The following is a 21,281-nucleotide window of genomic DNA, read 5'->3' on the forward strand; positions in this document are numbered from 1 at the left end:
CACCACGTTATGGGTGCCAGGTCTGAGCATTCCTAGATGAACAGTTTCCTGGAAAGTGGATTGGTCGTCGTGGGCCAGTTGAATGGTCCCCAAGGTCTCCCGATCTGACCCCCTTAGACTTTTATCTTTGAGGTCATCTGAAGGCAATTGTCTATGGTGTGAAGATACGAGATGTGCAGCACCTGAAACTACGGATACTGGATGCCTGTGCTGGCATTTCTCCTGCAGTGTTGCTATCAGTGTGTGAAGAGTGGGAGAAGAGGGTTGCATTGACAATCCAACACAATGGACAGCACATTGAACACATTTTATAAGTGGTCAGAAACTTGTAAATAACTCATGAAAGAATAAAGTTACCTTGAAACCAAGCACACCATTGTTTTTCTTGTGACATCACCAATAAGTTTGATGTGTCACATGGCCCTCTTCCTATTGAAAAAACAAAAGTTGTATCCAAGATGGCCGACTTCTAAATGGCCACCATGGTCACCACCCATCTTGAGGAGTTTGCCCCCTCACATATACTAATGTGCCACAAACAGGACTTTAATATCACCAACCATTCCCATTTTATTACGGTGTATCCATATAAATGGCCCACCCTGTAGATGCAAAACTTAAGAAAGGCCTCAACAGTCACCATATTGTTGTTAGGAAAACCAATATATGCACTACAGTTTTGCAAAAAGATTACTGAAAGAAAAAAAAAAGAAAAAAAAAAGAAAGATAAAAAAATAAGGCTCAAAATAAAAAATACTGTAAATCATGTTACTAAAAATAACAATAAACATCAAACTAACATTTTCTGTTTGATAGAAATTGCAAAGTTAAGTGCTCAAATATCAGGTTTAGTTTTGCCTGCATATTTCAGTCAGACATCTGGCTTTGGGTGTAGGTACTGCACCCGGCAGCGTTGCTCTGTGAGCCAAGCTTCTAATAAGCAAGCAGCAGCACATCAGCAACGTGCAGCCACAGGAATGCAGTGACTGGAAAATACGTTGCCAGAGGTCAAAAACAGATAAAACTGCAGTCAGGATCACTGTGCACATACAGATGGTTTGGGACTACAGGTTACACTGTTAGTCTCGATACATGTGAACTTTCTTGTTTACTGTTCACATGCAAAGTGCCAAAAATACATTTGTGCAAAAAAAATATAAGCAACAAGCCAGTAGAGCAAGATATTTTGTCACCCCTCCACAGCAGATCAATGATGGTAAGAAGTGCGGGTGAATGTCTTATAGTTTCAATACTTATTTAACTGTTAAAAGCTAATGCTTACTGTGATGATTATCTTATTTTAAGAACAACAGGAAGTAAATGTCATTATGGTTAAAATTTTGGATGATTTAAAATTGTGACCTTATGATGCTGCGCAAGTAAAGTCAGTGAACTACAAAAACCCCCAGGAGACAGAACTGAGGACAAATACTGTTAATGTGGCTGGTTGAGTCAAACTAGACTGGCTAAGCGAGATAAATAATACGCAAACTAATAATTCAAAAGTGGAGCACAACTGCAACACCAATTTCTTTGCTCTCTTTTGGTTCCTTTCAATTAGCAGGAATTTTCCCACAAGTAAATGCTACGATTCCACGTCATAAATACCTGGAGATGAAACAGCATTAAGGGTAGAAAAGTTGAATAACGGAAAGAAAAATAAAAGGGCTAAATGTGTTACTGAGGTAACACATTTAGCTCAAATTCCAGATAAATGTGGAGGTGTTAAAGACATTTTGATCTGGATTTGTCAGCAGCAAGAGAATGTGTCACATTTATCAGTTTAAGATATGCAGTTAGGGAAGGCATTTAACTTGCTGTGCAGCGTTGTGGTTTGCATTTTGTGATTAGGCTCGTGATGTCAGAATATGATTCACTCAGACAGTTTTAATAACAGGAAACATTTAACCACTGGTAATGGCTTGTGCATAAGTGTCAGCACGTCTTTTAGACTTGTTTTGCACAGTACTTGTTAAATTGTGGTGAGTTTATAGCAACCGTTTTTTATTCTCATATACAACAACACACAGATAGACAAAATATGCACAATATAATACAACAACATACAATATACATATTAGGCTCAGTATCAAGAAAACTTGTGAAGGACAAAAAATATAAAAATGAATCCCAAAAGGTTCACTTTAAGGTCATGGAGCTGGTGGGTCACTGCACTGGATTCTCCTTGTATATTCTACAGAAGCCCACCTATTATGTGACACTTTCACAGAGAAAAAACTGAAAATAAAAAAAACAACTAGCCAATAAAAAAAAAATTCTCTTCTGGCTGGAAACTTTTATTTTAAACTTGTGACTTTTTACACTTATACAAAACCTTTGCAGCATGTTGTATTTTCAGACTTCTTTGTATGCAACTTGTGACTCAATACCAATACTGCCTTTTGACTCAGATCCATTCATTTGCTGTTTCACCCAGGTAAAATTTGGTTTCACTTACTGTTTGCTGTCACAAAGATGTGTGATAACTCAGCCATCCAGCAGGAGGAGTCCCAATGCATCACCTAATTCAGGTGTCAAATAGATGGATAGTAAATGAACAGGATTTTATGTAGAAGACTTTTCTACTCAGCTTGAGAACTTAAAGCAGTTTGTATAACATGCCTCATTCACCCATTCATACAATCACTTTTTCCTACATTTAAGTACTTTATATCAGGAGCATCCTGGGGTTCAGTCTCATGCCTAAGATACTGATACAGGGGCAAATACAGGGACTGCAGTCTTTATCTTAATGGCAAAGAGAGCCAGAGATTTAACTACCAATCTTACAGTTAGTAGATTGCTCTATGTCCTGATTTAAAGTCACAAAATAGTCTCATCACAAATGTAAGGCTCTATGTTCAACATAGTATTCTTAAAGCTTAACTTTCTATTTTTGAGTTTGCGTGTCCGGTTATTTAATCATCAAACTGGTGACTGATTTGTTAAAAGGTTTTCCCCTGCTCGCAGAGTGACAATGCAAAAGGAATGACAGGCCAGTAGAACCACTTCTATTGTTCTAGCAAATGTTAATGAAGGTAGGGTTGAAGAGGTGGAGAATATAGAAAGAAGATGAACTGGTTTTAAAGCATGACTGGTATGGGGACATGGAAAAGCAGACGCAGGCGAAGAGAGCAGACGACAGAGAACCTTTGGTCTAGTTCACAGTTGAGGCAAATAACTTAAAAAAGGCTGATGTAAAGTCGAGAAAGTGAGTGACACAGCTCAACTCCAAACAGACAGGGGAGACTCAAAGAAAGAAAAGTGATAACAACAGTCATCCTGAGAAATCAACTATGGGGAATGGTGGTAAGACTCTTTAAGCTGAGATACCTTTTTTTAGTTTTGTTTACAGTAAATGTGACACACGCGAGAAAGTATCAAAAACTGTTCTGTGTAATGAGTCAGATTTATCTTTCTTGTCACGTACTGGACTTTCGCAGAAAGTTTTCTTCAAACTTCTTTTCTTTCTTGTTTTTTCTATAGATACACTGCCTTTAAATGTGTTGCTGGTTTTGCTTTTCTGTTTCATACAGTGACTAAGCGTTTTACATGCATTATGTATTACAAGCTGTCAACTTTTAACTTACAGAGATCTTTCTTGAAAGCTGTTAACGGTTCTGGAAGTTTATAAAGAGTTTAAGGTGTGATACTTGTTTTTATTGAAAGCAATACTCTTAACTGTCTGTACGCTTGGTCTCTCAGTTTTGCATCAAAGAGAACCACAATGGCAATGGCCAGTTTTATTTTTTGCTACAGATTGATTTTCCAATTAGAATCAGGGACAATATTCATTCAAAACAAACACACACACATATATATATTGATCTAATTAGGCCCAAGAAACCAGACAGGCTGTTTGGTAATTAATTTTTGTTAGAAATACCCCATGAAATTCAATTTCCGTGTCATTTAAAACCTTGTTTATTATTATTTACATGCCTGTAAGGCTATTGGAAAATGTATTAGTCTGTAGTATTGATCTAATTAACTAATTTTCTATTTGCAGAAAGCAGAGTAAACTCAACGGCCGTTGGGATTCTTGTTGGCTTTGGAATCCTGTTCATTCTATTAACCATAGGGATTGTACAATTCTGCTGCAAGTACAAATGTAAAGAGTGTAAAAATTGCTGCAAGAAAAAAGGTGAGATAACAAAAGCATACTTCTTCTTGTCTCCTTTTGGTCACAAAGAATATAGCTTGTGTCTACAGCATCTCTGCTGCTTCCCCAATTAAAAAACGTACACTTAGTCAAGTCTAACAGTCATTATAAGTCATTATACTAACCGCTGACTGTGAGTAACAAGGGTATTAAATTCATAACACAAATCAACTTTTTTTGCGTCACAAATTTGCATCACAAATTGTGAAATTCTCATTTCTTTATAGTTTGCTTCCAAAGAGCCAGAATTTCTTGTAATGTTTTAAAGTTGCCTTCGGGGATAGTTCCCCAGGCTTTCTGAAAAAATTTCAAAGTTTTTCTTTGGACAATATCCGCTCTTTAGCTCCAGTCCTTGTGCCTTCCCATTTTCAGATTTTTTTGTTTGCTTGTTTTGTTTGCTAAGCCACTTCAAACTGAAGTAAATTACACTGAGTAATTCAAGCATAAAAAAAGCAACTAACTCAAGGGATGAGCCAGTGTTGTATGGAGACATAGCATAAATTTAGAATCTGAAAGTCACGTTCTTAAGAAAGAGGAAACAAACAGGATTGTTTGCTGGATTGGCAAGAGAGAGTCAGTTCCACAGAAGTGGAATGAACCCGCTTATTTTTCAGAAACATCGTTTTCAACATGCACAAAAAAGGAAAATAAAAGAAACTATCCACATGGTGTAATAATTTGACTGAAACAACTCTCTAAATATCCTTCTGAAACTGTCAGATGTGTGGTTAAATGCTTGACTGCATCACTGCCCAGCAGTAATGCTACAGCATGATAAAGCCACCACACTATTGTGCTTTAGAAACCTTACTTATTATGTCTCCTTTTATTCTGTAGCTCCGTCGGTGAAAGACAAAGTGCTCACGTAAGTAGATTTTTTCCACAATGACCTTTGAGTGTAGACCTTTCACATCATTTTAAAAGTTTTATTTCCTCCTTTGCTTCATGATCACATGGGTGCTTTTGATTTTATGCTTCACAGCAAAGTCGGCCTGAAGAAGGCTCCCCCTCCCTTCTCCATTAGCAAAAGCATGAAATAACATCTTGTCTGTGTTTCGATCATCACCTTGATGGAAGGCATTCAGTCGTTTGTCACTTTCCTACACACCACCTACCTTTTTTCAACATGTATGGCTCTGTTCCTGCTTGTTATTTGCTGCTTTATGTTGGTGTAAAAGCCTGAGGAAAACCCAGACTGAGGAGTTTGTTTACCATGTTACTTTTTGATTCCTTTTGATTATATTTGTATCATGCAACAACTTTATTCTATAGTTATGTTTATGAAAATGCGAACTTTTTCTTAAAACAAGGAGAGGTGTTGCATTTTTTTCTGTATATGCAGAACTATGTTAATATCATGTGATTTTAAGAATATAAAATTATACATGGAAATAAATATTTGCGTCCAATTTCGCACTGGCAGTTTTGTTATGTGTCATGAGAAACTGACAAGATGTTGCGGTGTCCCGTGATACAGATTTGAGTATGCACACACATATGCACACACACCAATGGGAGGAAGCATATATACACTTGTATTGCAGAGGAGATTTTTTTTTTTTTTTTTTTTGCATTGAAGGCAGAATATCAACAACTCAACCACAGCAACACGGCAGTTTTCTGGTAAGCTGCAGGTGACTTCCCTCCTAATGCACATGCACATAATGGTTCCTTTCTGATACTTGTGATAGTTGGTAGAGTCCTTATAGTCTCATTATTTTATTTCCCATAATGAAACTGAACCTTGTCTAACTCATGTATTGAAAAAACAATGACCTCTCTGAGGTGGGGGTGATTAAATGTCATCTTTTGAATTCAGTGAAAATGAGTCATATCTCACAAAAGACAAAGGTTTTTCACAACTGAAATAGTTTTAGATGGTTTTTAACTCAAACTGTAAAAACAAACCTTCATATCTGTACAACAATACACTTACATTCTCTACTAAAGCTCTAAAATAGAAAATATAATGTATTAACTTTTCAGTGCCCAAAATATTTCACTGACTGCACATAAATTTGCATGTGAAGATATTTGCAGTCACTGATCATTGGATATGCATGGATTACTGAACTGACAAAAATCAGCTATGAAACCCCAGGGCAATGCATAAACCTTCTGGTTTTAGACATTGAGGTCTTATATCTTCACAACATCACTCAGATATTTTTTTTTAAGATAAAGATGTTTCACGTAGTTTAACAAGTCTCAAAAAATGAGTCAGCAAAGAGTAAATATAAGATTACATGCAAAACTGTCTTTTCTAATAGTAATTCTGAAACAGTTCCAATACTCTGGTTAACATTTAACATTTAATATTTATTGTTTTTATTGGTAAACACCACCAAAACTAGGTAAATAAAAGTTGTTCTTTTTTTTTACTTGGGTTCAGATTTAGATTTGCTGTTGTTTTATTGCAGGAATATTAGATTCTCAGCACTGAACAGTTGTATTGTTAAGGATTTTCTATAGTAGGATAGTAGTTTATTGACTCAGTGATTCAAGTGACAGTGTTTTATTATTAAATGGAGAACAGTTCCATATTTTCGTTATTTCATTGGGAATTAAGCTGGCGATCATGTGAGGAAGGCTTTTCAGTTTTTTGATGAAAAGATGAAAACAGAGACTCTTCTTTTAACGTGTTTTATTTCTGTGATGTTAGTCTTTGCTGGCAACATAAGATAAAGCATAAGCTGCACTATAGTTCTTGTGATACCTGCCATAACCCTGCATTTGCTCTAGTACTGTAAGTACAGTAACTTCTCAACAGAGAAGGATTTAATCTAGCAATAATGGGAGAAACAAAGTGACATGTTTCTCCTTGTTAACTAATGTGGGTGTAGGCATATTTTGAAATCATACAGAGGACAAAACCCAGTTTTGGAAGTTTTGTGTTGCATTTTAATTGTCTTAAAATTAGCCAAATATTTTTCCAGTTTTGGTAATTGAATTGGGAGTTCCCCTCAAGTTCAATTACCAACCTGGAGAATGCACAGACATTCAAAAAAGTAGGGGAACAGTAGGAGCGCAAAAAGAAAGTTTTACCACAGGAATTCCCAACATGTTAACGTTCTACAATAATCATCAGTGTATATGTAAAAATATTATGATAAGTTGCATGAAACTGTCTTACTTCCCTGTATGCAGTTTATACATAGAATACTTGTCACAGGATTTCCCTAATGCTGTGTTTGGTGTATGGAAATCAACCCATATTGACAATATTCATTCTCTTCTCGGGACTTTTTAGAAATGGGGTAAGGCCTGACAGAGGAAGTGTTTGTTTCTCAGTTTAGAAGCTTCAAAACCACTGACCTGGTTCCTGTACATAATTTGCATATGGAGATCCCTAGTAGCCTACAGATTGTCTTGTGTAATGGTTTTTTAAAGAAGGTATCATTTTGTTGTCTCAGGGTTTTCCTTGGGTTTTCTTTAGTCATAGTTTCTGAAAACAGCATGTCGTCTGTCAGCTGGTTTCACTGACTTGTGAATGTCTAAAAATAATCTTCGCTTAAATCTAAATTGGATAAAACGTTTGCTTTCAACAAAATACTTTGCAATGCTACATAAACTTGCAGGTGACTGGATAAGACTTAAATTCAAATGAAAAGAGTTTGACTTTTTAACTTAATTTAATAATTCTTTTCAAAAAATATTTTCATGTTCCACTTTCACTTTTTCCACTTTTCACTCACTGTTTAGCTAGGTTTAGGCATTGTTTTTAGGAATCTTGGCAACATATGAATTTTACAGACTAGTCCAAGTTTTAATCATGAGTAGCACATGTATCAACAAAGGCATTAAATAAATAGACTAATAAATAGATTGAACAAAGAAGTAGCTGGTCTTATAAGCACAAACATGAAAATATTTTGCCATGTAAGAAAACATGAAAGAGAATCAGACACAAAATGCTCTTTATATCAAAGTTTGCTTGTTAAGTAAGGTGAAACCACTTGTTATTGTAAAAAGTTTGTGGATTGATTAAGTATTACGAAACTGTGTGAATTAAACACACTGCTGAGAAATAAGAACATTCTCATGTGGGCAACTGCAATAAAGTTCATTGTTGGCGGCGATGAAATCACAAAATGTCCAAGTGCACATAACTATCAAGCCGTTTCTCTTCAGTGCTCCCCACACAGTTTCACTTCCGGCAGACAACACATTAGTCAGTTGTAAATAGACTCAGTGAAACAGGGTTAAAAAGGGCGTTTCTTAGAATCTTCTCAGTCTTCATAATCTCCCAAGACTCCTTCCAACAGTTACCAGTCAGTAGCTCTGTAATCTAACCTCTGTTTCCTTCCTACAGTATGTTCAGTAACTGCCTGTTAACCACTCAGTTTTATCCCCAAGATTTCCGCATGTTTTTTCAGTTTCTGGCACTGGAACATTTTACCTCACTCTAGTGCTTCTGTTTCATTAAGTAGAAAATGTGAGTTTATTGCTCCAGTATTGCACTGTAACATGCGGTGGCAGGATTTTTTTTTCTTTTTAAATAAAGTGTTTTGTCACATCTCACAGTTTATCAGTCAATTTTCAGCTGTACATCGCAGAGAGAAAGGGACACATTGTTCATATTGAAGTCCTGCCCACACTTCATTAACGGCAGCGGGGACAGAGAGGTCAGCAGAGGAAAATCCCTCAGTGGAAAGATTGATTCTAAGTCATCCATCATGTGTGTGTCAGTTTGTTTCTCTCTAGAGTAACCTGGATGTGTAACATCTCCTTTGTAAGAGTCTATTAAATCAGATTGGCTTACAAGTAGTCCATTTTCAATAGACACTTTTCTATATTGTTTGATGACTTTGGTTTCATCGTGGCCTTGCTGATGACACCAAATGCACTGACCAGCTCCTGAACAGATACACGACTGAGGCCCAGCTCTGTAGCCCGTGACCACCTCGGCCAAAACCAAGTTGGGAAGCATCTGTTTAAATGTTTCCTCATCATCAGAAGCTTGCATCTGCACATCTGAAGGACTCTGGCTGCGATAGTTGCCTCCAGCAGCAGACTCTTTTAGAGGCCCACTGTCCTGCCCATCCAGGTTAATGCAAGAAATCATCTGGCAGCCCAGACCCACCCCACTGTCCTCTCTTTTCCGAATGGAATCAGCCCGCTCATTCTCAAGTGGGTAATCTGTTTGGCTGCTAGTTGTGCTTTCAGGTCCTCCCATGCTTCCACAGCCACTGTCATCTTGTCTCATTGGTGGATTCTCTTCAATGTTTGAGTTAGACTCCATACTGAGCCCACTATCCATGCTGGTCCTCCTCTCCTCTTCTTCATTGTCCTCTGTTACTGTAAGATGACTGATTGGGTCTTTCACACCATCTTTCATGTCTTTTCTGTATGGTGACAGAAACCATCCTTTGTCTGTAACCACCTCCACAGTCCCATCTTCAACATAGAGTGGAAGCCAGCCACTAGCAGGGGATTTCTAAGGTGAGTCAAAGAAAAAAGAAAATTAGATTTGATTTATGAAACATTGGATTAGTGCACATTGTAAGATCTCTTTTCAAAATACTGTTTTTCTGTTTTCCAAATAGTTGACACTACAAGTGTGCACAGTTGTCTATAGTTTACTGTACTTACCAGTGCAGCAGGTGTTTTCTCTGGACGTTTCAGGTAACACAGCACTGCGATGACTGCAATTAATGCCAGCCCACCCACAAATGATAGGGATGATACAGCAATAATGTAATACTCTGAAAAGAGCAAAAGCACCAAAGAATTTACCAAATGTGAGTGTCTTGCTGAAAAAAAGCAAGGCTATAGCTGAGCTTTTATCATACTAACAATGATACTTCATAAAGGTGTAATCTAAATCTAATCAAATCTACCACACGCAGTGGACGATAGATGCTTTATTAAGATTTGTTTTAATGCTGAAAAATTTTCAAATGTTTGGCATTTAGCTGCCATCCCTGTTTTCAGGCCCTGTGTAAATGTGATTTATAGGTGACATATTTAATAATCTTCTTAAATAATCTACCATTTTTTCTTTACCTTGCTCTGGCAACAGCAGACACTGTTTTTTGGAAACACTGCTGGTGGGGAGATTTCCACTGCCCTCTAACTTGACGCTGACACAGTACTCTTTACCCCAATGGAGAGAAGTGAAAGTAGTCTTCTGATCCTCTTCCATGTCATCCTTCAAGTATGCCGTGGTATTCTGTAGGGCAAGAACATAGTCAGCTGTTTTTTTCTTTAAATAAGCTTTAAATAATAAAAGTAAGGGCAATTCATCATTATATTTTCCAGTCTTAAATTGTGAAGTTGTCGGAAAAGGTGTAAAAACCTTATTGCTTTAACCTAATCCTAACCTACCTTATTATCTTGTCCTTTCTCCTCTAGGTAGATGGTGTACTTTAAACCAAAAGGAAAAATCTTCTTCAAAATGGGTTTTGGGTGAACAGAGACGGTTATAGTGCTGAATGTAGCCCACAATGTGAAGGAGGGAGGTTGCAGTTTGCCTATGATCAGAGAAGGGAAAGGAAATAATCTTATTATGTGTCTGAATTATTAATTAGAGCATTTTAATCTAAAAATAACACAACAAATTGTGCTTACTTTCATTCAGGAGAAATTTCTTACGAACCCAAATAGACTCATCGCCCCCTGCTACCAGCTGAACTCTGACCTTGTAGCCAGATTCAAAATCAGTTATAAAACTGTTAAGGCTGCAGTAGTTATCATTAATCTGTGTGCAACTTGCCAACATGGCCCAGTCATCTTGGTACCTAAGGACAGAAAACAGTCACCAAAATAAAAATATGAACTTAAAAAAAGGTTTAGTAACTCTTAGTTGAAAAACAATTAACATCAAATGCTTGAAAAACGAACTGAAGACAAAATCAAAATGAAGTCACAGAGAATAAAAATGTAATTAAAAAGAAATAAAGATAAGGAAGTTCAGAGATTGGCATATTGTAAGTCTGTAATAGGATTCTTACTGATATGTAAGTTAAACTTACTTTGCCATTTCCACATTGTAGTAATAGTTTGAAGGTGCATCTTCAGGTGTGTCCCAATGTAGTGTTACATCGCCATCCAAAATATTCACCATCACTTTGGCAGGACCAGGAATGCCCTCGGCTCCTGATATAGAAAAAAAGAGGTTAAGACGTACATTAACTGTTACAATAATGGAAGTTTAAAAAAAATATATATATATATATATACACACATATCTTTTTCAAACACGAATTCCTGTATATAGGGAATGAGCTATAAAGTCAATGGTAATGTAAAACCCTCTGAACATATTCCGAAAGTGTTACTGCCAGACGTTTTTGTGTGAAACTTGTGGTCAAGAAAAGAAGAAAAAGATGCTGACAAGCTTTGATTTATGGGATCTCCAACTAAGTGACTCTGGGTTTTTTGGAAAGGGAACAGAATTTCCACTCTTGCCATTCAGCTCATTTACTGGCTTCATCTGATCATAGAAATAAAACAAATATTATAAATGATCATGAAGGAAAAATATAGTACCTTCTAAATAATTTTTAAATTGTTATTTAAGTAAATGATCAACTGTGACTTTTTTCCGTAACTGGACATACTAAGTAAGATTACAAATAGAGCGTAAGAAAAGCTTTTAATTACCTGACACAAGGCTCATGTAGATCATTAAGAAGACAAAACCCAGCAATTTGGCTTTGATATCCATTTCAAGTATCTGGAAATACACCATTTAGTTAGAATCCGGTTAGTAGTCGCCAACAGAGTCCCTTATTCCAATCATCACCGACAGAAACATCCAGCCTCCACAGTGGCTCTGTGTAACTGTACAGAAGAGCTAAACTAAACTGTTGATTAATATTAACAAGGAGGAAGCAGCTGTTTTCTGCTGATACTGTGCTGCCCACACATCTGCGGTACGAAGAAGAAGAGGCCCCTTGTTTTTCGAAAATGACTTTATTTACATAGTTCTCACCAAGTACCTTTGTCGCTCGCCTAACATCCCTCCCTCTCAGATGATGAGTTTCCTGTTGTGACTATATCCGTGACGTTGCTGCTAGTTTCATCTCTCGCTTGCTCTTGCCTTTCTCAACAAGAGAGCCTTTTTCTTCCTCTTTTGTTTTTTCTTTTCCCCTTTCCATGCTCTCACCGGGCTCATAATGTAATTAGTGTTGAGCACTATCAGAAAAAACACAGTTGGAGTGTGTCTACACCAGATATGAGAAGAGGAAGCTTTCAGGAATTCCCCTTTCACTTTCCTCCCCCCCTAAAATGTAGGCAGTAGTTACTATCAAAGACTCATTCTGGTGTTTATCAGTTCACTTTGTATACTCTTTTGTTTATGTAATTTCTGTTTTTTCACTGACAAATATAAAATTTTAACTCAGGAAACTCGTCTTATCACTGGTTTCCTCTTTTAGGCTTTGTCTACCTTTTCCTGTGACACTTTGTTCAGCACGACCTCCTTTGTGGTTTGATGCATTGCATATGTTGTTTCTTTTTTTTTCTTTTGCACTTAACCATGGCTGAAGATAGAAGAACAGAGACAACTAAAGATCTATGTTGATTATAGCCCCAGTTTGGGTGAATGTGCTTACTTTTCTGTACTAACACTTAAATAAATCAAAAATAAAGATCTTGAAAGTCAGACTTCACTTGATGATAAGAATAAATCATTAGCTTGTGTGGATAACAGGCATATAGCTTCATCATACATTAAGCCATATTAATATGTCGCCGGCATGCGAGTTATTATGTGTGATTAGGCAGCAATATTTTTCCATGTTCTTTAGAAACTTACATTATCTAACATGAGGGATGCAAGGCAACCTATATCTTTAAATACCACATGAATAAAGTATATACTTTTATCTATGTGCGCAAGAAACCACAGTGACTATCAGGCCTTATCTCTACACCTCATCCTACACAAAATTTCAGTAGTTCAGTTCATTACTCCTGTTTTGCAGATTAACAAAGAAAGCTGACGGCGTAATGTGTGTTATGGGTAGATATATATCGATTTCTGGTTAAGAAATGACTCATAAAAATACCCCTTGTTAAACCGTTAACAATCACTTATTCCTGCATAATTCTCAGATTTTTCACTGTCCATCATTGTCTCTGCTGCATATCAAGGTTTAAAAGCGTCACATACAAATTACTTTTCTTCCTCTGTCTGCTGGATTCTGCTCATTCGTTACTGTAAATGTGTAAAGGGTATTGATTTACTGCTTAACATAAGTTCCCTAAAACAAATAGGACATAGACTGCTGAACCTGCAATGTCATCTAGCCTTCCTCATCTTTTTAAACTGTTTCAGGCTTTACCCAGTTTTTCCAACAAGAGAACGAGTCTGGTGCCCATGGGAGTACCACACTCTTTCTTTTATTGTGATTGCATGTGACTTATGCTTAGTCCACTGAAACTGTATGAGAAAGAGGATTGGTTGGATCTGGCACAAACCTCAATATCTAAATTATACCAAAGAGAAATACATTGGGATGTTGATTTATTCAAGGAGCTTTTATCTAGATGTACTTTAGTAAAGAGTGCCTTCCATTTCTGAGAAGTAGCTTTCTCTTAAAGTTAGCCATATATACCCCCATGTTCTCTCACCTCCTCCTCTCATGTGATTTCGTTTTAGTTTTACTTCCCAGTAAATGCAAACAGGGTCTCTGCAAAGCACACCACATCTCTATTTGATAATGTCAGGTGGACAGAGAGCCGCTGACTAAATGTGAGCTTTGGGGGAGGGAGTCTTTTTTAAAAGGTCACAAGATCAACTGCTGTTGTTCAGAACAGGGACTTTCTTGCAAGTCACTTTTTAAGTTATAAGTGCCCTTTGGCTTCATGCACAATAAGATCACCCTCTAGTGGTGTGAAAAGGTGCATCATAACAGTGAATATACTCTCTAGTGTGTATCACAAACTCAGTGCATCATTAAGTATCTCATTAATATCAGCCATGAATAAACCACTAATGAGCAGACAAATTAAAATGCTGAACATCAGGTCTCATAATATAGATCTACATTACAACACCTGGATTACACTTAAGCACATTTCCTTTAAGGTCATTATCTTTTATGCATCAGTTTTACAGTCATGCAGAGTCACAACAAAGGAAACTTGGGGGAAGATAACAGGCAGATGACGTATAACAAATCATCTAGATTCAGATCTAAAACTGTGTTTACAGTTTGCGAATGTCTCACATTCATGTTTTCCAAAAAGTTGATTCTGTTCATCTGGATTTTGCATTCAGAGCCCGAAGAAGTCACCTGGATGAGTCATGAAACATTTCTGAAACTGTAAATTCATAATCATAATCATAATCAGAATACTTTATTAATCCCGAAGGAAATTCAACGTCCAGATGAACAGAATCAGCTTCCTGTGATTCCCTTGCCTGGATGACTGAGGATACGTGAAGACATTCATGTTTACAGTTTGTAAGATACATATTATGCAACATGCTCAACAACGGTTCAGCAAAGATGAGCAACAGAGATGCAAAGAGTTTGCAGAAATAGTATCCACTACACTAAACTACAGATGAGTGAGAAAATTAAAGCCACAACTAAGACAAAGTTGGTATTAACATTGTGTTAGACCAGTATGTGCTGCCATAACAACTTCACTGTGTGTTGTATTGATGCTATAAGCCTCTGGAACTCTACAGGTGAAAAGAAGCAGTTTTTTTTTGCTTAAAAGATATTCCATCGGGAGGGTAATGAAGAGTGTAAAAGTTCAAAAGACACTCCAGCAAAATGCCACCCAAAGCAAAACATTTGCTGGATTCCATCACTGTAGGGAAGATTTGAGTTTTTTCTTTAATTTTCACCAACCTACCAGTATTTCCCAACCAAGTGGGAAGCCTGGTGGGACTTTCAGATTTTCAAGAGTCTCAATGGTTTGGCACCACCTTATTCAACTGACTTTTGCGTCGCTGCATTTCCAGCTGCTCCTCAATATTCCTAGGTCAAACCTTAAAAGCAGAGGTGATAGAGCCTTTTCATTTGTGGCTCCTAATTGAAGGAACAACCGATCATTTCACATAAAAGCCACCCACTCTCTTAGTCGTTTCAAAACACTGCTTAAAACCTACTTATTCTTGCTTGCTATTAGTTCTAGTTGAGCAGAGTTCACTAGTTTTTATTATGCAAACACAGACTTATGTGTATTTTTCATTTCATGATTTTAGTGTATATTTATTTTTGATTTAGTGATTTTTATGCGTAGCGTATATCTCTTATAACCTGTAGAACAATTGAGGTTGTTTAAAATCTGCTATAGAAATAAATTCCGACCTGACTTGACTTGTCAGTTATACATTTTGCACGGTCAAAGTGAAAACAGCGATGAAAATTATGTTTTAGTTTCAAATTGAAAGGGGTAAAAAAGAACAAGTGAAGAAATGTGTGGCTGCAAGAGGAAGTAGAGATCATATATAAAGTGAATCTGGCAGGTGCAAATCAAAAATACCCAGGAGCCACATCTGTGCAGAAAGGCACCAATTTCGTGAGAAAAATGCTTTCTCGCACATCCAAAATTACTTGTATTACCACGATTTGGTTCCTTGTGAGTTTGCCACCAGTATTTCATTTTTCTTAATGTTTTAAAGCCCAAACAATGAAATAATTACCATAAAATTCAAATTGGTAGCACTTTATAATAATGTCAAAGTATTAACTACTGTTAAGATATTAGTAAATCATTAACATGTACTTAATTCATAATTTTGTATAGCATTACCCCTCCTTATTATGACATTTATAAATACAGAGACATGAAAAACATTGTGAGTTCGCATGTTACGAGGCAGGCTCAACCGAACCGTCACTGGATTCAACACAGTTTGGACAGGAAATAGGCCAATGAACTGAGGAGCAAGCTTCTTAGATTCAGTTCTGAGAGAAACATGCTTGGTCGAGAGCCACACCCGCTGGCCCACCTGGTAGTCCGGTGCCGGGACGCGGCAGCGATCGGCCAGTCTCTTGTTCTGGGCCGCCGTTCTCAAGAGGGCCGCTCTGGCGGCGCGCTACGCTCTCCAACAGCGCCACATGTGGAGCTGGACAGATGGAACGGCCAATTCTCCCTCAGAGATGGAAAGAAGCGGGGGTTGATAGCCCAAGGACGCCTCAAACGGGGACACACCGGTGGCCGCCGACGTACTGGAGTTGTACGCATATTCCACCCATGCGAGCTGCTCGCTCCACGTCGATTGGTTGGAGGAGATTACACAGCGCAGCATAGCCTCCAGCACCTCATTAGCCCGTTCCGTCTGGCCGTTGGTCTGGGGATGGAAACCCGAGGACAGGCTGACCTGATCCCCTAGTTCCGCACAGAACTCCCTCCACACCCGGGACGTGAACTGGGGACCACGATCAGACACGATGTCCCGAGGAATGCCATGGAGCCGAAAAACATGCTGGGTGAGAAGGCGAGCCGTCTCCAGAGCAGAAGGAAGCTGTGGCAGGGCTATAAAGTGGGCAGCCTTGGAAAACCGGTCAACAATAGTGAGTACAGCAGTATTACCTGAGGACGGAGGCAGTCCTGTAACAAAGTCCAGAGCAACATGCGACCAGGGACGCATGGGAACAGGCAAAGGGCGTAGGAGGTCAGCAGGCGCCGAGGTCGGCATCTTGTTCTTAGCACACTCAGGACAAGCCGCCACGTACTCCCCAGCATCCTGCAACAGAGTGGGCCACCAAAACAATCGGCGCAGGAAAGAGACGGTGCGGTTCTTACCTGGATGGCAGGCAAAACGGGCGGTGTGGGCCCACTGAAGCACCTTACCGCGGGCCGACGCAGGAACAAACAGCTTGCGCTCCGGGCCCGTGCCAGGATCCGGCTCCTGTCGCTGGGTGTCCCGCACAACCCGCTCAATCTCCTAGGTCAAAGCGCCGACGAAACAAGATGGAGGCAAGATGGGCAAGTCCTTCTCATCGCCCTCGGCCTCAGGCGTAAACTGTCGAGACAGCGCATCAGCCTTGGCGTTGCGAGACCCGGGTCTGTAAGTGATGGTAAGGTCAAAGCGAGCGAAGAACAGGGCCTACCTGGCCTGTCGGGCGTTAAGGCGCTTCGCAGCCTGGAGGTACGCCAAATTTCTGTGGTCTGTCCACACCACCACTGGATACTTGCTCCCCTCCAGCCAGTGACGCCATTCCTCCAGGGCCATTTTAACAGCGAGAAGCTCCCGGTCACCAACATCATAATTCCGCTCTGCGTGCGAGAAAAGAAGGCACAGGGATGCATCTTACCGGCCACCCGCTGCGAGAGGACGGCCCCCACCCCTGAGTCGGAAGCATCCACCTCCACGAAGAATGGGAGCTCCAGGTCAGCCTGTACCAGCACAGGCGCAGATGAAAACAGAGCCTTCAGTTGACCGAAAGCCCGCTGAGCATCCAGAGACCACTGAAACAACAACATGGGAGAGGTAAGGGCAGTCAGAGGCAAGGCAATCCAGCCAAAGTTGCGAATGAAGCGCCTGTAGAAGTTGGCAAATCCCAGAAATTTTTGCAACTCCCTGCGATTCTTGGGCACTGGCCACTCAACCACCGCCTTGACCTTACCTGGGTCCGCACGCAGCCGCCCCTGTTCCACCACAAAGCCCAGGAAAGACACAGTTGGAACATGGAACTCACATTTCTCAGCCTTCACAAACAGGCGATTCTCCAATAAGCGCTGCAGTACGAGCCTCACATGCTCCACATGTTCTGCTGGGCTCCGGGAAAACACAAGGATGTCGTCTAGGTAGACAAAAACACAGTGGTTAATGAGATCATCATTAATCATAGCCTGGAAAACAGCAGGGGCATTGGTGAGCCCAAAAGGCATCACCAGGTACTCGAAATGTCCAAGGTGAGTGTTGAATGCTGTTTTCCATTCATCCCCTTCACGAATCCGCATCAGGTGGTAAGCATTGCGGAGGTCCAATTTGGAAAAAACCGTGGCGCCCTGGAGGAGCTCAAAGGCGGACGCCAGCAAGGGCAAGGGGTACTTGTTCTTGATCGTGATCTTATTCAAACCCCGGAAATCGATACACGGCCGGAGCGACCTGTCCTTCTTCGCCACAAAGAAAAATCCCATGCCCAAAGGGGAAGTGGAGGGTCGAATAATGCTGGCCGCCAAGGAGTCATTAATGTACCGTTCCATCGACTCCCGCTCGGGCTTGGAGATGTTATAAAGTCGACTGGTGGGCAAGGGAGTGCGGGGAATCAAATCAATGCCACAGTCGTACGGGCGATGGGGCAGAAAGTGAGGAGGCTTTGTCTTTGCTAAAAACCTGGGCCAGGTCATGATACTCAGGCGGAACACCAGACAAATCAGGAGGCGCAACAGGCTCCGCGGAGCCAGCGACCGTCGCACCAAAAGTCGCGGAGCGCAAGCACAAAGCGTGACACTGACTGCTCCACCCCGAAATACGGCCCGTGGCCCTTTCGATCTGCGGATTATGTTGTCGCAGCCAGTGATAGCCCAACACAAGGGGAGCATCAGGAGATTTAAAAAGAAACAAACTGAGCTGCTCCGAGTGATTGCCAGAGAGGGTGAGTGTGATGGTACGAGTGCGGTGAGTGACCGTAGTCAGAGGGCTGCCGTCAAGAGCCGAAACCTGGAGAGGTTCAGGGAGAGGAACAATGGGTACGGCTAATTTATGAGCTAGTGATTCATCCAAAAAACTCTGCTCAGCTCCAGAGTCAATCAGCGCGCTACACGAGTGAGTAAGGGAATGAAAAATCAGCTTGGCCGGACAACTGAGATGGGGAACAGAGTTAGCCGTAGCACCCGCCAGTATCCCCACAGCTACTGGCGGGCGGAGTCTTTTACTCGCTTCGGACAGGTATCAGCCCAGTGTCCCCTTTTCCCACACACGAAGCACTCACCCGTGCGCTGTCTTCTCCTCCGATGGGAAGCACCGAACCAAGCCCGGCCCAGCTGCATCGGCTGTTCCTCATCCTCCGCTGGGTCTTCTTCTTCCTCTCGCCAGTGAGAAGGAAGCAACCCGGTAGGCGCATCGGCGCCTCCTGCCAGCCGTCGTTCTTCATCTGCCCGTCTCCCAAACTCTCTCATATGATTATCCAGTTGAATGCACATATTAATCAAAGTGCTAAGGGGTTTAGGTAGCTCTTTCGTAGCTAACTCATGTTTGAGTTCTTCGTTTAGGCAGTTCAGGAAGGCTCCCCGGAGTGCGTTTTCTGCCCAGCCCGTCTCCTCGGCCAGGATCCAAAAGTCAATGGAGAAATCCGCGACACTCTTATGTCCCTGCTTTAGGGTAAACAAACGATTAGCAGCGCCATCTGCATCCGTTCCTTTATCAAACACACAGAGGAACTTGGTCAGAAAATCCTGGTAGGAGATATTCGGTTGAACATTCAAAACGGCTTGTGCCCATTGCAGCGCCCGGCCAGTCATCAGTTCCACCATAAGCGTGATCTTCGCACAATCTGAGCCGTAAGCCTGTGTCTGTTGTCTGAAAATCAATGAACACTGCATCAGAAAGCCTCGACTCTTTGTTATATCTCCATCAAACTTCTCCGGAACCGGTAATGTATGTTCTCGCCTAGGTGGAGGTGGTGGAGGCGAAGGGGGTAGTGGGCAAGCTGCAGCCACACTTACTGATGGAGTGGGTTGTGGATTTTTAGCTGAGGTGCCGGGCGCGGTGAGTAACATACCTTGAATGTTTGCAAGCACCTGTCGCATCGCTGTTTGTTCCGTCATGATGTGTTTCATCATGCTCTCATGGCGGTCCAAAACTTCGCCCTGAACGGAGAGCTCTCGTTGAACTGGGTTTGAGTCCGCTGAGTCCATGGCTGGCTGGAGTATTCTGTCACGGTTGTTAAAGAGTGGACTCAGGCGCGGAGCTCAGAAATAATGACAGTGCATTTATTTACAGTGCAGCAAGGTGACAACAGTTCAAATGTGCAACAATGGTGATAGTGCGTCCCTCCTTCCGTGTAAGCCCGTGCGTGGTAGTGAGTGCCCGTCTCTCCTCCAAGTGCTTCCTTAGTGTCCGTAAATCCTCCGTCAATCCCTGGGTGCACACACACACACACGACAGCAGAATGAGTACGAAGATCAGACAGCACTTCAATAACGTTAGCGACTCGAAAACACTACCAGGCTTAGTGCAATACTCCAGCGCTGTCTGTCGCTCAGCCACACCATTAAGTAGCCCTGCTGAAGATAGTAGTTGATTGGCAGCAGCTGGTGGATTGACTGCAGGTGTGGCAGCTCCGGGCGACAGCACTTCCGGGTCGGAGGTAGCCTGTTGCTAGGTTACCTCCTAACACATCTCAGCGGAGCCGGAGGGGAAGACAGGGCGATAGGAGAGACACATACACACGCACACAGATATACACACACTGGCAGGTCGACCGGTCAGGGCGCCGTCAGATCCTGACAAATAAACGATCAATATTTGTATCGATCCACCCCCCTATATTTTTCAGAGGGAGAAATCGCACTAATAATGTAGAAGTCTTCCTGGGTAGATGCTAGGTGGAACGGAAATGCTAGGTGAGGTCAGACGCTGGAGACTTGGGGGAATAAAGATTAAACAGACACTTTTTGAAGCTTAAAACACACCAGAAAATTGACAGACAACAACACATGTCTGCATAATAATGTCCAACACCCTGGAGGACAACAAGGAGAATTTGGATGCTCTGAAGGAATACACTGACTGGTGCTTCGACGCTACAGTCAGAAAGAAGGCCCAGAGTTTCTCTTCCCCAGCCAAGAACGAGATGCTGTCTTCCAAGAGAAGTCATGGACCAGACGACCAGATAGCCAGGAGGAGCTGGTCGTCTGTTCGGGGTCCAGGCTGATGGGCTGCTCTGTTGTTGTGGGGCCGGGCAGTCTGCTTGTCTCCAGGGTTTAAATACACTGTGGTGAATTCTACATCCATGAATTCCAGATTGAAAAAGAAATCATGTCATACTCTTGGAAGAAGAGGCCAGTTGAGTCCAGGGCCCTGACAGCTCAGCTTAGGTTATTTGAGCTTCATACTGTGAATCAATCTCAGTATGCTGCTGCTACAAAACTGGTCTGACAGGTAGGATATTGGTGCACTGGACACGCCCGTCTCTGTGAAGCAAAGAAGGAAGGATTTACATGGGCGGTATTACGATGGGAGGGGGAAGATAGGCCTACC

General features: G+C 41.0%; 2 protein-coding genes and 1 long non-coding RNA gene across 5 annotated transcripts; 1 reads left to right on the top strand and 2 right to left on the bottom strand.

Moving 5' to 3' along the window:
• The first annotated feature begins 3,063 nt into the window (after positions 1-3,063).
• On the top strand, positions 3,064-5,565 carry LOC143421946 (uncharacterized). Its single transcript, XR_013101547.1, has 4 exons — positions 3,064-3,309; positions 4,010-4,144; positions 5,000-5,027; positions 5,145-5,565. It is a non-coding gene; the product is annotated as an uncharacterized LOC143421946 (long non-coding RNA).
• Positions 5,566-6,112: 547 nt separating this feature from the next.
• il10ra (interleukin 10 receptor, alpha) lies at positions 6,113-17,062 on the bottom strand. Of its 2 annotated transcripts, XM_076873216.1 has the most exons (9): positions 16,925-17,062; positions 16,664-16,817; positions 11,768-11,840; positions 11,137-11,260; positions 10,733-10,902; positions 10,490-10,635; positions 10,169-10,334; positions 9,755-9,867; positions 6,113-9,599 (listed from the first exon to the last, which is right to left on the bottom strand). In XM_076873216.1, the coding sequence occupies exons 2-9, from the start codon at positions 16,814-16,816 to the stop codon at positions 8,691-8,693; spliced, it is 1,854 nt and encodes a 617-aa protein (XP_076729331.1). In that variant the 5' UTR covers position 16,817; positions 16,925-17,062; the 3' UTR covers positions 6,113-8,690. The 2 variants fall into 2 exon arrangements, with proteins under 2 accessions (XP_076729331.1, XP_004543748.1); XM_004543691.6 differs by lacking the exons at positions 16,664-16,817; positions 16,925-17,062 and adding an exon at positions 12,106-13,128 and having other exon boundaries at positions 6,114-9,599.
• On the bottom strand, positions 16,971-21,127 carry LOC143412466 (uncharacterized). Of its 2 annotated transcripts, XM_076873218.1 has the most exons (5): positions 20,246-21,127; positions 19,012-20,159; positions 17,389-17,877; positions 17,185-17,294; positions 16,971-17,096 (listed from the first exon to the last, which is right to left on the bottom strand). In XM_076873218.1, the coding sequence occupies exons 2-4, from the start codon at positions 19,934-19,936 to the stop codon at positions 17,200-17,202; spliced, it is 1,509 nt and encodes a 502-aa protein (XP_076729333.1). In that variant the 5' UTR covers positions 19,937-20,159; positions 20,246-21,127; the 3' UTR covers positions 16,971-17,096; positions 17,185-17,199. The 2 variants fall into 2 exon arrangements, with proteins under 2 accessions (XP_076729333.1, XP_076729332.1); XM_076873217.1 differs by having other exon boundaries at positions 17,185-17,877.
• Between the last annotated feature and the right edge of the window lie 154 nt (positions 21,128-21,281).

Source organism: Maylandia zebra, linkage group LG14 (assembly GCF_041146795.1).
Source record: "Maylandia zebra isolate NMK-2024a linkage group LG14, Mzebra_GT3a, whole genome shotgun sequence".
NCBI classification, from domain to species: domain Eukaryota; kingdom Metazoa; phylum Chordata; class Actinopteri; order Cichliformes; family Cichlidae; genus Maylandia; species Maylandia zebra.

What these genes read in the sequence shown, in the direction of transcription:
- il10ra (XM_076873216.1), bottom strand. Translation starts at nt 16,816, where the DNA reads ATGCTGGGGAGTACGTGGCGGCTTGTCCTGAGTGTGCTAAGAACAAGA. An exon ending in GAAATTTCTCCTGAATGAAA is followed by an intron (nt 10,636 to 10,732) that starts GTAAGCACAATT and finishes CTCTGATCATAG; the next exon opens with GCAAACTGCAACCTCCCTCC. An exon ending in AGAAAACACCTGCTGCACTG is followed by an intron (nt 9,600 to 9,754) that starts GTAAGTACAGTA and finishes GACTCACCTTAG; the next exon opens with AAATCCCCTGCTAGTGGCTG.
- LOC143412466 (XM_076873217.1), bottom strand. Translation starts at nt 19,936, where the DNA reads ATGGACTCAGCGGACTCAAACCCAGTTCAACGAGAGCTCTCCGTTCAG. An exon ending in GAGGAGAAGACAGCGCACGG is followed by an intron (nt 17,878 to 19,011) that starts GTGAGTGCTTCG and finishes TTGTCTACCTAG; the next exon opens with ACGACATCCTTGTGTTTTCC.